General features: G+C 39.5%; 1 protein-coding gene across 10 annotated transcripts in view; it reads right to left on the reverse strand.

Moving 5' to 3' along the window:
• Positions 1-17,392, reverse strand: part of NCOA2 (nuclear receptor coactivator 2) — a 315,226-nt gene that overhangs the window by 53,909 nt on the left and 243,925 nt on the right. For all 10 annotated transcript variants that reach the window (XR_010730241.1, XM_066266294.1, XM_066266291.1 and 7 more), the window contains 2 exons: positions 4,311-4,414; positions 162-339 (listed from right to left, as the gene is read on the reverse strand). Coding sequence is in view for 9 of the 10 variants with exons in the window: in XM_066266294.1 (XP_066122391.1) it covers positions 162-339; positions 4,311-4,414 (282 nt within the window). In the remaining variant the exon portion in view is untranslated. The remainder of the gene's footprint in view (positions 1-161; positions 340-4,310; positions 4,415-17,392) is intronic.

Below are 17,392 nucleotides of genomic sequence, written 5' to 3' on the forward strand. Positions count from 1 at the left end.
AGATCAATGTCTACAGATGTCCTTTTCTGTATGACTTAAACATTAACACAATCATCTTTACACCCCCACCTGACACACTATAGTTTTAACTAACCCCTGAGACAATGTGTGCAGTGAGGGAGGGCGGGGAAGTGAGGGAGACCCAGGAGACAATCCTTTACCTATAGACTTTGGCAGCAGGTTTTTGACAAATTCAGTGTGGTCCCCAACATGCAGGATGCTATATACACTTTTGTTCATCAGCTCCTCTTGGTTATACCTTAGGTACTGTGTCACATTCTCTGAAACAAATACAACGTTGCCTTCCAGGTTCACTACAAAGAAGAACCCATCAAGAGCCTAAGGGAAAAGACACAAACAGTATTAGAAAGGATGCAACAGAAAGTCATAACCAATTGTTAAGAAGGCAACAAACACTTTAAGGAAAACATCCAATTCACACATGGATAAAAAAGTGATCCCTTGTCCTTTCCTAGTTTTCAGGAACAATACATTTTCTGTTGGTGAAATTATTCCATCTTCATAGGTGGGAGAGCCACCTCGGTTCTTGTCATGAAATAAATAACAAACACTAACCCTGGTAATTTATGAGGACATAATTATTGCCAAGTAAAGGTGTATAGGCACTTATTTTATTTTTTCTTTTCCTTTTTTCCTTTTTATTGAATTTACTTGGGCAATATTGGTTAACAAAATTATACAGGTTTCAGGTGCATAATTCCACAGCACATCATCTGTACACGTATTGGGTGTTCACCACCACAAGTCAAGTCTCCGTCCCTCACCATTCATCCCCTCATACCTTCCCCCATGTCCCCGAGCACTGCCTCGAGACTCGAGGTTTTGAAAGAGACTTGACGCTTTGGTTTGTAACAGTGAGCACTGGAAAGTTAACCACCCAGTGCTTCTATAGTGCTTGTTCTCCAGACTGTCAGACTGCAGGCTTCTAAATCACCTAGGTAACAGTAGCATTTTTCCTGTAATGGGTACATAGCCTCCCGTTTTCCTGTCATTCCTGTCTAGATTAGGGGAGGAGATGAGGAATGTTGGGTCATTTTAGGAAATAAAGATAATAATGGTAGCTGTTGAGTATGTTTCTGTGCCTTAAACACATTGTGTCATTTTACTATTTACAACTCTGGAAGGAATTTACAGAGGAAGAAATTGAGGCTCAAGGAGGCCAAGTGATTTGTCCAAGCTTTTGCAGCTGGTCGGTGGCAGAGCTGCAGTCTGAATGCAGGGCACCTGTCCCCAGAGCTCGTGCTTGTGAGGCCCATGCAGGGAGAGCTCTGCCTGTAGTCGCGCCGGTCCCTTTCCTGGCCTGTTTGCCGCAGTGATGCAAAGGCCAGGAGCAGCTAGCCTTTCCCTTTTTGATCCTTGCTCATTAGAGCTCTGAGTGGACAGGACTAGAAAAGGCTTGATATTGACCAGGCATTCCTAGAAAGAGGGTCACCTAGAATAGTATACCCAGTTTATGCCACACACCTTCTCCATGCTATGTATTTATGACTTTTATAACATGAATATTCATGTACATACTGGTATAATGTGTATGGATTGGGCATAAAATGTTTACTTTTCCTTAGTTTTTTTTCCTTAAGTTATTATTTAACAGGCTCCTATTTTGTGAGCTTATTCCATTCTTAATTCAATTTTTATCACCAAACTAATAGATCTCCTAAATTAGAACTGACCATAAGGTACCAGTGAAAAGCTCCCACATCCTCTCCCCCCCCCCAAAAAAAAATCAACGCTACTTGGTTTTAAGTTTTCCTTAAATATTTTGTTGGGTCTTACTGATGGTAAGCAAAACTATATGTAAATGGCCTTCTGGAATGGTTTGGCAACAACCCTTGAAAATCTGTGTGAGTGTGTGTGTCTGTGAGGGGGACAGGAAGTAAGTCAACTGGTTACTTATGTACCAAGTATCCTTGTAAGCTTATTGCTTTAGATGCACATTCATCAGGAATTTTCATAATTATAATACACATAGTTCACTTTTTTTTTTTACAGAGATAGAGAGAGAGGGATAGATAGGGACAGACAGACAGGAATGGAGAGAGATGAGAAGTTTCAATTCTTCGTTGAGGCACCTTAGTTGTTCACTGACTGCTTTCTCATATGTGTCTTGACTGTGGGCCTTCAGCAGACTGAGTGACCCCTTGCTCAAACCAGCGACCTTGGGTCCAAGCTGGTGAGCTTTGCTCAAACCAGATGAGCCCGCGCTCAAGCTGGCGACCTCAGGGTCTCGAATCTGGGTCCTCCGCATCCCAGTCCAATGCTCTACCCCCTGTGCCACTGCCTGGTTAGGCCACAGTTCACTTTTGAAAGTGCATGTAGCTTCCTACTGCTTTTGTACTCTGGTAAAAAGGCTGACTTATGGCTTAATATAACCGAAAGATGAAATTGTTTCATCTTATAAAGCTTGTTGTTTTAAAAAGCTCACTACAATGTGCTTTGATGAAAAAAGCTGACATTTGCTTTTGTTGCCTAGCAACCACTATGCTATGATGTAAGCATGAGTGTGCATCTATGCCTAGGAACTGCTCAGCAGGAAGAGGTTTTCTCTGCTTAAATTATTACATGTTAACAGAGATAACGATCAAAATTCAAACTGTAAGTCACCAGATTCAAGCATTACCTCTCTAACAGACCTAGCACTAATGTCGAGCTATGCTGGGACTTGCTCAATGCACTAAATTCTCAGAAGACTATTTGGAAACTTGGTTTGATTTTATGAGATAAGGCCCTCTGACACCCAGCAGTCTGATTTCTCCACTTAATGAATTTGCTCTCAAAGGGCTTGAGTCACAGCCTTGTGGTAATGCTAACACGTCCTTTTAGAATCCTCAGAAGTCTTCCCAGGAGTTTTCACCCTACTTTAATTTTTTCCTCTGACATAAAGAATAAATACGAGACATATGAACATTTCCTAATAGTAATAATTTAGGTTATGATAATTTTCAAATCAATTTTGTTTGTAATTCAAAATGTTCTTCACAGAAGTTAACTCCTTTCTTTTGTCTAATTCTAAATGGTCCACCTGCTTAGAGATTTCTTATCTGCTTCTGAGAACCAAATGGGAAGCAGCACCCTCTGGCCTTCCACGGCCTTGCTGACTCTAGAAAATCAGGTTAGTGTGTTTTTGCTTTTTCCCTGAAAATTGTAGTTGGGTGAGTTCAAGGCAGTGAATCAAGAGCAATAAGCAAGGGCCAGGATGGGTCATTTAGAGTCTTTTGGCAGCAGGTCGGGCCCCAGAGAATAAGCTTTGTCATTTCTAAATACAAAGACTGGGTCAGACAGCCTTATACTTTTTATTTTTTCTGTCTCTCCCCCCACCCCTCAAGTATATGGTAGATATATCACAGAATTCAGTTTTCTAAAAATAAAATCATCTTATGAACTAATTTAAAAAGAGGGGTGATTGCTGGTTATTTCTACTTTAAAAATCCTAAATTCTTGTATGTATGCAGCTGCTGCAAAGCTTCTGGCCACACAGTACTTTTCGATCTCATCATATCATTAGCAGAGTAAACTGTCCTGAGAACTGACATAATTTATGTCTCAGGGCTCCTCTGCTTCTTGTTATATATTCACTGACATTTTCCCTCATTTTACCATAGCCTACATCTTGAATTTTAATTCCGGAATAGGTACAGCACAGTACGGGGTGCTTAATACTGTACTAGTTAATAAAATAGAAAAGCTGGACTTTACAAATTCTAGACAGAAGTCTGGTCATAAAAGTTCTTCAAGCTAATGAAGAACAGGCAGTTAAGACCAACCATTATACTTGTGATGCTTATATCTTTAAAGTTCTGCCTATTACCTTCAATTTTCATCTTTATGAGATAAATAAACTAGCTTGAAGTTGCCTAAATAAAAAGCATAAACCTCCTTTTGGTCTTCAAATTTTAACCTATATATATATACACACACAGCATATGTACATGACATACATAAAATCTAAGAATTGGGGGGAAATTTAAAACTAAAATATAGCAGAATTTAACAGGACTTGTAAATACGATTTTCCAAAATGAATGCTCCACTGTCAGTTAATGCCTGTCAATTTATATTCTAATCTAGTCAATTTCATTCTCTATCTTTCATTTGAAATGTATATATGCTGGAATCAGGAGCTAGTAGATACATGTTAATAAATCCAAGAAGTAAGTAGTGCTTCAACTTTCAATCTTAGGAGTAAAAGTTAACCATGGATTATCCATAAATTACATTTACCTGAAAACAAATGTAATAACATGAACAACAACATTGTAAAATACAGAACCCAAACAAGGGTGGGCTACCTCAAGCATCATGGGCCCCAGCGCATCCTTGTCAATGACCCCCTGCCCCGTGGATGAGACGTCTGACTTCTGCACTTCGTCTATGTTGGCAGCTGCTGCTTTCTCTGCAACAAACGTTAAGTGTGAATTAAATGGCACTGCTATTTCAAGAACAGAGTGACACAGAAACATTTTATTGTAATGATTTTTAAATCTCCAGTGAGATCAGATATAGCTATAAAAGAGTTGGGGCACATCCCCGCTGCTGCTGAATAGGAGAAGCTGCTGGAAGCAGGAGCCAGAACGTTCACTCTCACCTCCAGACCCTGCGGCTCAGCTCCCTCTCACGATGCTGATAAATGAGGTTAGTGGCTTTATGCTAGTCCCTATCTAGATTATGAAATTGCTATGGACTGCGACACAATTAGTTTTTACTCCAGAGATTCTTCAGACTAGGAAGACAGAGGGTCTGCTGTTCCGAATTCAGCAAGGTGACCAGATGCATTTGCACACAGCTAAGGAAAGAACACAGAGGTGTCTAAGCTTCTAAGGCAGCCGGCACATGACACTCTATAATGACCACATTGACTCCTGTCCTGTTTCCCCTCTTGTCACATTCACAGAAACCAGAGAGGAGAGGCCCCCCCTTAGGCCCCAGAGTTTCAGTGGCCACCCTTTCTCTGGGTGCAGAGGCACATAACATGTGCTCCTGGATTAAAATATGCACAGGCAACTTTCAGGCCCGCTTGGACCAGGAGAATGTTACATCATGGAAAATTCTTGCAGAAGATATAGATGCATATTTGTCAATATATATGTAAACCAATTGTTTCAAGAATACCAAAAAGTTAAAAGCATAACAGCTACATACCGACAACTTGTTAGAAACAACACGGAAACCATGCACCAATTATTTGTAACCGAGTAAATTAAGGTATATCCTTGTTTACACTGCATGTTATCATCGTAATTAAATGCAAACAGAAAATTGTAAATCAATTTAGTACTCAGAATTAACCTGCTTTCATGATCTTGGTAAATTTTGATGCCTTAAAATTTTTTTTTTTTGTAAAAGAGTTTTTACACAGTATTTTGAAAACCGGTAAATCTTAATTTGTCCCTGAGAACCTGGAAAATAAAATTTAAAAATTATGCAGGTACTCCAAATCTTACCACTCCCGTGATGAGCGCTTCTGCATCTGTCTCTTTACCAGCGGAAGAGAGAAGACCCTGTGCAGTTCAAGCCCAAGTCCAGCACTTAGCAGGAGTAGGAGTCAGAGCAAGTCACCTCAACTCCTTAACCTGGCACCTACCTTCTGGACATAAACTGCGACAGGAGTATACATGGGAGGTGTGTAAGGCACACACACGTTAAACTATAAAGTAGCCAACAAATACAACTTGCTACTAGCATACTGTGGTTATCAGCACTTCCTTATTGAGTTCCCAATGCGGAGCTTCCCGTGAGCAGTATGTCTGCTTTTTCAGTCATGCTAACACACTCCTGATTCACCTCCTGAGATCTAAGTGCTTGCAACCAGCTATAAATGCAAAGATGACTCGCTTGGTAGCCTTTATAACTCAGGATTGTGTGGATTTGTCAGTCCACACTGTGTTTTTTTCTTGCAACCTTCCTGACCTAGCTCTTGACTGTTAGTTCCCACAAACTTGTCCTCTCTGCAGGCTTAGTCTCAGCCCAATTTCTCAGCCTCAACTGAGGCACCAAATACTTCAGGCTCTCCAGAAAATTACTGCCTAGGACACCCAACCCTTGTCTGCCTAGAACTTTTTTACTGCCAAATATATGCCAAAGAAATGCATATTGGGTAATACTATTTTTTTTTCTTTCCTAGTTCACCAGTAAGGCTGTAGACTTCTCTTCAGGAGCAGGACTGGGACCACCACCTGCTGCTTCATCAATGTTCAGCTATCTTACCCCCACCCCCTATTCACGGTTTCAGTTTCCTACGGTCAACCGTGGGCTGAAAATGGAAAATTTGTATAAGTTTTAAATTGTGCGCCACTCTGAGTAGTGCGACGAAATCTCATGCTGTTGTCCAGCCCCCCTTCCCAATCATCCCATCATCCCTTTGCTCAGCATCTCCACGCTGTGACACTCCTGCCCACTGGTCACTAGGCAGTCATCTCAGTTACCAGAGTGACTACTGCAACATGGTGCTGCTTGTCTTCGAGTCCTCCTGATATTTTTTAAAAGATTTTATTTATTGATTTTACAGAGAAAGGAAAGAGATAGGAGAGAGGAATGAGAAGTATCCACTCATAGTTGCTTCCCTTCAGGGATTCACTGGTTGCTTGTCATATGTGCCTTGACCGGGCAAGCCCAAGGTTTTGAACCAGCAACCTTAGCATTCCAGGTCGACACTTTATCCACTGTGCCAACACAGATCAGGCGAGTCATCCTGATTTTCTCAAAGCACAAGGGTAGTGATGCTGGCAATTGGAATATGCCAAAGAGAAGCCGTAAAGTGCCACCATTAAGTGGAAAGGGGAGTACAGCACAATAACATATTCTGAGAGAGAGACTACATTCACATAGCTTTTATTACAGCATATTGTTACAACTGTTCCAGTTCATCATTAGTTATTATTGTTAATTTCTTACTGTGCCTAATTTATAAATTAAACTTTATCATAGGTAGGTATGAATAGGAAAAATCACAGTATATGTGGGGTAGTTACTATCTGTGATTTTGGGCATCTCCTGGGGTTCTTAGAACATGTGCCCTAAGGTTAAGGAGGGACTGCTTAATTTAACAGCCTTATATTTCAGAGGCCCCAGGCTTTGTATCTAAGGATCCCAGGTACTAAATACTAACTCTCAAAACCCAGGAAATAGATATTATATATTTATGTGGTCCCATTGTATTTTTACTAATTTTTGTCCCTGGTGTGTGGCAGTCAGTGTATAGGAACACGTACTATGACCTCCTGTAGTACGAGTAATTCAGAACCCCTCCGATGCATCTGCCCACTCTCTCACCAGTGATACCTGTCAGCCGCAGCAGTGATTCTCACACTGGAGGGTGTATGTGAGGGCAGATTTGCGGACTGGAGAGGCCTTGGCTGAGATTCTGATATACCTTGCTAGAAAGAAACCCTGCACTACCCACTGCTGCGGGAGCAGCCTGGCCTGTGAAACAGGACACTATTCCCCAGGAGGCAGGTTTCATGGAGGGGCACTGTTTTGTGTGCTCCGTGGCTACACTGTCCTTCAGAAGCCTTTATTTGGTGGCTGACAGACTAGACCCACCCTGGCACTTATTTCTGAAAATGCAGAAGTAATTGTCATGAAGTTGGGTGGCAGAAACACCTGGGCAGGGTCAACAATACAGAGAAATGACTTACTGAGGAGAACCGTCTTCAACAACGAATCATCTCGTCATCTCGTGTTCTCTCAGGGGCCCAAGTTCCATCCTCCCACTGTCACAACTGGTGGTTTTATTCTTTTTAAAGAATGGATCTAATTCAGGTTGATGTTGGGAAAGTGAGATATGAAGTAACAGCTGCTAATCACAAAGGTAATGCCTTCTCTGTCACGGCTCACTAGAAAACACCAGGCTACTTGTCATACAAGATTCTGATATCACAACAGAAATAAATTATTGTTTTCTGTAGTGTCTATAATAGTGCTGCAATTTAGGGCAATATAAATAGAAAAAACAGTATTTGTGACAAACTACTTCCAAGTCTCTTATAATCAATATACCTTGCTAGATGTTTAAAACATTTAGAGGATCTGATCATCATTCTGAAGATCCAAAAGTTTCCTAAATTCATCCATTAATATTTTGTGGAATTTTAAAATTCAAACTTACAAAACTCAACCATACAGGTTCCTAAATACTGATAAACATGCTGGGGTATTTTAAATATTCTAGCAACATGTATAGACAATGAATTTTAGACTTTTATTAGAAAATATGTAGAATGAGGATCATACCTGTAGAGCATTTTCTTTTATATTTAGAAATCTACATACCAGCTATGACTTGGCATAAGAGCCTAAAATATAAAGCAGGAGATGACTGAGATCTGACAAAACAGGTTTGGGTTCTACTGGAAAGCCTGGATAAAAATAATTATCATTGTAAACAATTATTTATAATAAAATGTTTCTCCCCCCTCTCTACAATATTTAGCTGATAAATATTTAAAAGGAGAAAGGAAGCATCCAACAAAATATGCACTTGAAACTTATATATACAATCTTATTAACCAATGTCAGTGAAATAAATTAAAAAATTGAAAATATAAAATTATATTTTAATTTAAATAAAAATTATTGAGCATAGAACTAAAAAAACTAATAATTTAATAAATTAATGATATGAAATTAAAATAAAAAAGAACTCAGAACGGAGGCCACTCTGAGACACTGAGCAGGTGCACGGGACTGTGCAATGCTCAGCATCGGTCTCCGCCTGTGGCCTGGGTGTCCTGCTCCGTGTGCCAACGGAATGATAATCCTTGGCAACTGAGAAATTATATTTAACTGGGAGGGCAAAATATACTGCTCCCAAAAATTAAGGGATCAGGGAACGTGCAGATACTCCAGTACTTTCAACCTTTTGTATAGTGCATTTTCACCAATGAAACAAAAGTTGGTTTGCACCTCATTTGCATAATAAAACTTTCTTTGACTTGTCATTTGCTTTCCTGATGTTGTTTAATAAAAAAAATCAAATGCTTCTTTTTTTATCGCTTCATATTCATTTTGAAATACCCCCTAATTTTTGTGAGTAGTATAATTACATTAGAACCAAACTTGAACAATTTTAGGGCTCAACTGCGAGAAACTAACTTTAAATTCAAAGAAGAGATAAAAATGGTTGGATATAGCTGAGAATATTTTACATACATCGTAACTGAGTTGGATTCTGCAGGACATGTAAGGAAATAGCAAAACCAATGGCCTAACAGGGAAGCTGGTGAGAATGGACATCTGGCCCCAAGGAAACCTCAGCCTAGCCTCTGAACACCAAAAGTAAGAAACACTGGCAAATATTTGTCTAAGTTGTAATTCTAGAAAACCCCACTTTTTAAAAAGTGAAAACAATTTTCACGAGCTCAGTTGAAACTTATATAAGAGATGACGTCAGAGTAATGGCACGGTAGAAAGCGATACCGGTAAATTTCCCCCCAAACTCAACAAGATCTTCAACCAGAAACAGAAAAACCTATCCTTGGAGCCTCCAGATGTTTCGCAATACACCCGAAGGTATGGTTGAGCGAAAAATTGGCTAAATATATAATCAAACCCCGAAGGAAATAGGGAGTAAGAAATGCTCCGCCTTCCTCACTAACCTAAACAGGGCTGCTTTCACTGGGAACTGAGAGTATAGAAACGAAGGCGGGCAAAGGAGGTGAATAGATCCAGGCCGCGGCACAAACGGCCAAACCAGGCTGTGGCACGGAGATCCAAGCCGAGGAAAAACTGTGCCTGTGGCAACCCAGTCAATACAAGCTAACACTCGTGCCAAACCCAGACAAAGAAAGACAAGTGGGGCAGCCATTTTCCCCGATCTCCTGGTCGGCGTGCGCAGATAGTGGGTGAGAGATTCCTCCGAGTGCATCAGCAGTGGGCGCTTGTGTTACCCTACAGAGAGGCAGAGTCAGGGGCCTTTGTGTGGGCCGAAAGCGGAATCTCCAGGCCGCTCCAGCGCCCTGAAAAAGCCGCGCACGGGGAGGGAGTGAGAGCCAATTACAATGCTGGAACTTTTCCATGTGGACGGGGGTTTCACTCAGAGGGTGAGGCAGCTGGCCTGATATTCTGGTTGGCGCGCATGGAGAGTGGGCAAGAGATTCCTCCCAGTACCTCAGGAGTGGGAGCCCGTGTTATCCCACAGAGGGGCAGAATCAGAAACCTCTGTGTGGGCCAAAAGTGGAATCTCGGGCCGCCCTAGTGCCCTGAAAAAGCCGCACACGGAAAGGGAGAGAGAGCCAATTCCAACGCTGGAACTTTTCCGTGCTGGTGGGGTTTCACTCAGAGTGTGAGACTGCCGGCCTGCTATCCTGGTCTGCACACAGATAGTGAGCGAGAGTTTCCTCCAAGCGCCCCAGGAGTGGGCGCCCGCCCGTGTTACCGGACAGAGTGGCAGAGCCAGAGGTCTTTGAGTGGACGGAAGCCCCACCTGATTATGCTAGCAGCTCTGACTGACTGAGCCTTACCCAGAGCCCTGTGCTGAGTGGGAATAGAGTGGGGAGTTGCTAGCTCTTTGAGCCTCTTACTATCCAGGAAGAGGCAGCAGCAACCCCATAGCTGGATTATCAGGCTACTAATTGAGGAAAGACTAGGAGAGAGGCTCCAGGAACACAGACTCTCTCACTGTCGGAGCCTATAAATGCTAATGAGCCTCAACTGCCAACGAGACTGAAGGACAATACATGACATCGCCATAGCGACTTATCACCTGCAAACCTCTACCTGAGCATACCAAAGGGGCAGAACCTGGGGTACAGAGTCACCGACCAGGAAGAGGGAGAGAAAACAAAAAGCAAGAAGATAATCTCTCAAAATCAAGAATAATCCGCAGACTTTATAACCTATCCCATTTTATTATAGTTGTTCGTTTGTTTCACTTATCTTCATTCTTGATATATTTTTTTCCTCCTCCAATTTGGTCGTTTAACTCTCTGCCGGTCTTACTTTCTCCTCTCCTTGAACTATACTACCCATAAGTGTTACATCTCCCATTATCTTTTCTTTCCTCTTCCTTTCTCTCTATGAGGGTTGCACTCCAAAACCCTTAACTCTCTCTCTCTCTTCTCTTTTTTCTTCTTTTAGTGGTTCCCTCTTTTTTATCTCTCTCTCTTTCTTTTCTCCCTCTATATTAGTTTCTTCCTTTCTCCTTTACATCTCTCATTCAAACCTCAATAAGGAACAAATTATCTTATCTGGAACTCAAACTTATGTTTGTGGCATTTTGGGGTTTTTTTACTTCACTTTCTTTCTTTTTTTCTTTTTTCATTTTTCTGAAGCTGGAAACAGGGAGAGACAGTCAGACAGACTCCCGCATAAGCCCGACCGGGATCCACCCGGCACGCCCACCAGGGGCGATGCTCTGCCCACCAGGGGGCATGCTCTGCCCATCCTGGGCGTCACCATGTTGTGACCAGAGCCACTCTAGCGCCTGAGGGAGGCAGAGGCCACAGAGCCATCCCCAGCGCCCGGGCCATTTTTGCTCCAATGGAGCCTCGGCTGCGGGAGGGGAAGAGAGAGACAGAGAGGAAAGTGCGGCGGAGGGGTGGAGAAGCAAATGGGCGCTTCTCCTGTGTGCCCCGGCCGGGAATCAAACCCGGGTCCTCCGCACGCTAGGCCGACACTCTACCGCTGAGCCAACCGGCCAGGGCTTACTTCACTTTCTTAACTCACTAGCAGTGCTCCCATCCCTGGCTCTCCATTTTATCTAGTTCTTGTTCCACTAAATACAATAGTAATTTTTTAATTTGTCCCCCCATTTTCCTGTTTCCCTCTTATTCCTCTCATCACAACTCTTAGTCAACCAACACCTAAAAGCAAACCATTTTATTCTTGACCCAATTTTTTTCCTTATTTGCGCCCCTTTATTACTTCTCCCCAATTCAGGCCCTCCATCACAGGTATTGTTTGTTCCATTTAGTACAATATAATTCACAGTTCACCACAAGATTTTCTCAAGAAAGAGGGGAGAGAAGAGGAAAAAAGGAGGGGGGGAATAATTTCCTTTTTTTAAAATTTTTATTTTATTTTACTTTTATTTATTTCATTATTAATTTTTTTTAAAAAACAACTCTTTGATTTTTTATTTTTATTTTTTTAACTTTTTATTCTTTATTAAATCTCATTAATACTATCAACAAAACCACCCTCAGATGCCATTAAGGAAGAGAAAATCGAATATCATGGATATAAAAGAAAGAGAAGTAACAGATGAGGAAAAATCTATGGAGAAAAAATTTAATATATTGGAAACCTTGGAGTTAAATGACAGAGAATTTAAAATAGAAATCCTAAAAATACTCAGATATATACAAGAAAACACAGAGAGGCAATTTAGGGAGCTCAGAAAACAACTCAGTGAACACAAAGAATATATTTCCAAGGAAATTGAAACTATAAAAAAAAATGAAACAGAGATGAAAAACTCAATTCACGAGATGAAAAACAAGGTAACAAGCTTAGCTAATAGAACAGGCCAGATAGAAGAGAGGATTAGTGAAATAGAAAACGAGCAACTTGAGGTACAACAGAGAGAAGAAGAGAGAGACTCAAAAAAAAAAAAAAATGAGATAGCCCTACAGGAATTATCTGACTCCATCAAAAAGAATAACATAAGAATAATAGGTATATCAGAGGGAGAAGAGAGAGAAAATGGAATGGAGAAGATACTCAAACAAATAATAGATGAGAACTTCCCAAGCCTGTGGAAAGAACTCAAGCCTCCAATTCAAGAAGCAAACAGAACTCCGAGTTTTCTTAACCCCAACAAACCTACTCCAAGGCACATCATAATGATATTGGCACAAACCAATGACAAAAAAAAAAAAAAAAAAAAATCTCAAGGCAGCCAGGGAAAAGAAGAATATAACATATAAAGGAAGGCCCATTAGATTATCATCAGATTTCTCAACAGAAACTCTACAAGCTAGAAGAGAGTGGACCCCAATATTTAAACTCCTGAAAGAGAGGAACTTTCAGCCATGAATATTATACCCATTAAAGCTATCCTTCAAATATGAAGGAGAAATAAAAACATTCACAGATACAGAAAAGATGAGGGAATTTGTCATCAGAAAACCCCCACTCCAGGAATTACTAAAGGGGGTTCTCCAATCAGATATAAAGAACAAAAAAGAAACAAAGCCACAAGTAAAAGCTCCAAGAAGAACACAATAAAACCAAATTTAAACTGTGACAATAACAAAAAGAAAGGGGTGGGAGAGGATGGAGATTAACAGTAGCAAAGGACGATGGAGTGCAAAAGTACTCACAAAATAGTGCACTACAATGAACAGGGTAGGAACCCTTTCATTACTTAAAGGTAATCACCATTGAAAAAACTACCACAGAAGCACATGATTTTAAAAAGATAGCAACAGAGGAAAGATGTATGGAATACAACAAAATAAAAAATAAAGATAGAAAAATGAAAGAGAAGGATCAAACAAGACACAAAACTAACAGAAAGCAATCTATAAAATGGCAATAGGGAACTCACAAGTGTCAATAATTACACTAAATGTAAACAGATTAAACTCACCAATAAAAAGGCACAGAGTAGCAGAATGGATTTAAAAAGAAAATCCAACTGTATGCTGCCTACAAGAAACTCATCTAAGTAACAAGGATAAAAACAAATTCAAAGTGAAAGGCTGGAAAACAATACTCCAAGCAAATAACATCCAAAAAAAAGCAGGCATAGCAATACTCATATCTGATAATGCTGATTACAAGACAACAAAAGTACTCAAAGACAAAAATTGCCATTTCATAATGGCTAAGAGGACACTGAATCAAGAAGACATAACAATTCTTAATATATATGCACCAAACCAAGGAGCACCAAAATATATAAGACGCTATTTATTGACCTTAAAACAAAAACGGACAAAAATACAATCATACTTGGAGACCTCAATACACCGCTGATGGCTCTAGATCAGTCATCCAAACAGAGAATCAACAAAGATATAGTGGCCTTAAACAAAACACTACAGCACCTGGATATGATAAACATCTACAGGACATTTCATCCCAAAGTGACTGAGTACACATTTTTCTTCAGTGTACATGGATCATTCTCAAGAATTGACCATATATTGGGCCACAAAAACAACATCAGCAAATTCAGAAAAATCGAAGTTGTACCAAGCATATTTTCTGATCATAAAGACTTGAAACTAGAATTCAACTGCAAAAAAGAGGAAAAAAATTCCCACAAAAATGTGGAAACTAAACAACATACTTTTAAAAAATGAATGGGTCAAAGAATAAGTGGAGAGATCAAAAGATATATACAGACAAATGAAAATGACAATACGACATATCAGAATCTATGGGATGCAGCAAAAGCAGTGATAAGAGGGAAGTTCATATCACTTCAGGCATATATGAACAAACAAGAGAGAGCCAAAGTGAACCACTTAACTTTACACCTTAAGGAACTAGAAAAAGAAGAACAAAGACAACCCAAAACCAGCCGAAGAAAGGAGATAATAAAAATCTGAGCAGAAATAAATGAAATAGAGAACAGAAAAACTATAGAAAAAATTAATAGAACAAGGAGCTGGTTCTTTGAAAAGATCAACAAAATTGACAAACTCTTGGCAAGACTTACCAAGGAAAAAAGAGAAAGAACTCATATAAACAAAATCCAAAATGAAAGAGGAGAAATCACCATGGACACCGTAGATATACAAAGAATTATTGTAGAATACTATGAAAAACTTTATGCCACTAAATTCAACAACCTAGAAGAAATGGATAAATTCCTAGAACAATACAACCTTCCTAGTCTGAGTCAAGAAGAAGCAGAAAGCCTAAACAGACCTATTAGTAGAGAAAAAATAGAAAAAAACATTAAAAACCTCCCCAAAAATAGAAGTCCAGGCCCAGATGGCTATACCAGTGAATTTTATCAAACATTCAAAGAAGACTTGGTTCCTATTCTACTCAAAGTCTTCCAAAAAATTGAAGAAGCAATACTTCCAAACATATTTTATTTGGCCAACATAACCCTCATACCAAAACCAGGCAAGGATGGCACAAAAAAAGAAAACTACAGACCAATATCTCTAATGAATACAGATGCTAAAATACTAAACAAAATACTAGCAAATCGAATACAACAACATATTAAAAAAATAATACATCATGATCAAGTGGGATTCATCCCAGAATCTCAAGGATGGTTCAACATACGTAAAACGGTTAAAGTAATACACCATACAAACAAAACAAAGAACAAAAACCACATGATCTTACCAATAGATGCAGAAAAGGCTTTCAATAAAATACAACACAATTTTATGTCTAAGACTCTCAACAAAATGGGTATAGAAGGAAAATATCTCAACATAATAAAGGCCATATATGATAAACCATCAGGTAACATCATATTATTCTTTTTATTTTATTTTTATTTATTCATTTTCGAGAGGAGAGGGAGATACAGAGAGAGAGAAGGGGGGGAGGAGCTGGAAGCATCAACTCCCATATGTGCCTTGACCAGGCAAGCCCAGGGTTTCGAACCGGCGACCTCAGCATTTCTACGTCGACGCTTTATCCACTGCGCCACCACAGGTCAGGCCCAGGTAACATCATATTAAATGGCACTAAACTGAAGGCTTTCCCCCTTAAATCAGGAACAAGACAGGGTTGTCCACTCTCTCCACTCTTATTTAATGTGGTACTAGAGGTTCTAGCCAGAGCAATCAGACAAGACAAAGAAATAAAAGGCATCCATATCGGAAAAGAAGAAGTAAAGGTATAACTTTACTTTTGCAGATGATATGATCCTATACATCAAAAACCCCAAAGAATCCACAAAAAGACTACTAGAAACAATAAGCCAATACAGTAAGGTCGCAGGATACAAAATTAACATACAGAAGTCAATAGCCTTTCTATATGCCAACAATGAAACATTTGAGAATGAACTCAAAAGAATAATCCCCTTCACGATTGCAACAAAAAAAAATAAAATACCTAGGAATAAACATAACAAAGGATGTAAAGGACTTACATAATGAAAACTATAAACCATTGTTAAGGGAAATCGAAAAAGATATAATGAGATGGAAGAATATTCCTTGGTCTTGGTTAGGAAGAATAAATATAATCAAGATGGCCATATTACCCAAAGCAATATACAAATTTAATGCAATTCCCATCAAAATTCCAATGACATTTTTTAAAGAAATGGAGCAAAAAAATCATCAGATTTATATGGAACTATAAAAAACCCCGAATAGCCAAAGCAATCCTAAAGAAAAAGAATGAAGCTGGGGGCATTACAATACCTGACTTCAAACTATATTATAGGGCCACGACAATCAAAACAGCATGGTATTGGCAGAAAAATAGACACTCAGACCAATGGAACAGAATAGAAAACCAGAAATAAAACCACATATATATAGTCAAATAATTTTTGATAAAGGGGCCAACAACACACAATGGAGAAAAGAAAGCCTCTTCAATAAATGGTGCTGGGAAAACTGGAAAGCCACATGCAAAAGAATGAAACTGGACTACAGTTTGTCCCCCTGTACTAAAATTAACTCAAAATGGATCAAAGATCTAAACATAAGACCTGAAATAATTAAGTACATAAAAGAAGACATAGGTACTAAACTCATGGACCTGGGTTTTAAAGAGCATTTTATGAATTTGACTCCAAAGGCAAGAGAAGTGAAGGAAAAATTAATGAATGGGACTACATCAGACTAAGAAGTTTTTGCTCAGCAAGAGAAACTGATAACAAAATAAACAGACAGCCAACTAAATGGGAAATGATATTTTCAAACAACAGCTCAGATAAGGGCCTAATATACAAAATATACAAAGAACTCATAAAATTCAACAATAAACAAACAATCCAATAAAAAAATGGGAAGAGGCCATGAACAGACACTTCTCCCAGGAAGAAATACAAATGGCCAACAGATATGTGAAAAGATGCTCATCTTCATTAGTTATTAGAGAAATGCAAATCAAAACTGCAATGAGATACCACCTCACATCTGTTAGATTAGCTACTATTAACAAGACAGGGAATAGCAAACGTTGGAGAGGCTGTGGAGAAAAGGGAACCCTCTACACTGTTGGTGGGAATGTAAAGTAGTACAACCATTATGGAAGAAAGTATGGTGGTTCCTCAAAAAACTGCAAATAGAACTACCTTATGACCCAGCAATCCCTCTACTGGGTATATACCCCAAAAACTCAGAAACATTGATACGTAAAGACATTTGCAGCCCCATGTTCATTGTAGCATTGTTCACAGTGGCCAGGACATGGAAACAACCAAAAAGCCCATCAATAGATGACTGGATAAAGAAGATGTGGCACATATACACTATGGAATACTACTCAGCCATAA

This window comes from Saccopteryx bilineata, chromosome 3 (assembly GCF_036850765.1).
Source record: "Saccopteryx bilineata isolate mSacBil1 chromosome 3, mSacBil1_pri_phased_curated, whole genome shotgun sequence".
In the NCBI taxonomy this organism is placed as follows: domain Eukaryota; kingdom Metazoa; phylum Chordata; class Mammalia; order Chiroptera; family Emballonuridae; genus Saccopteryx; species Saccopteryx bilineata.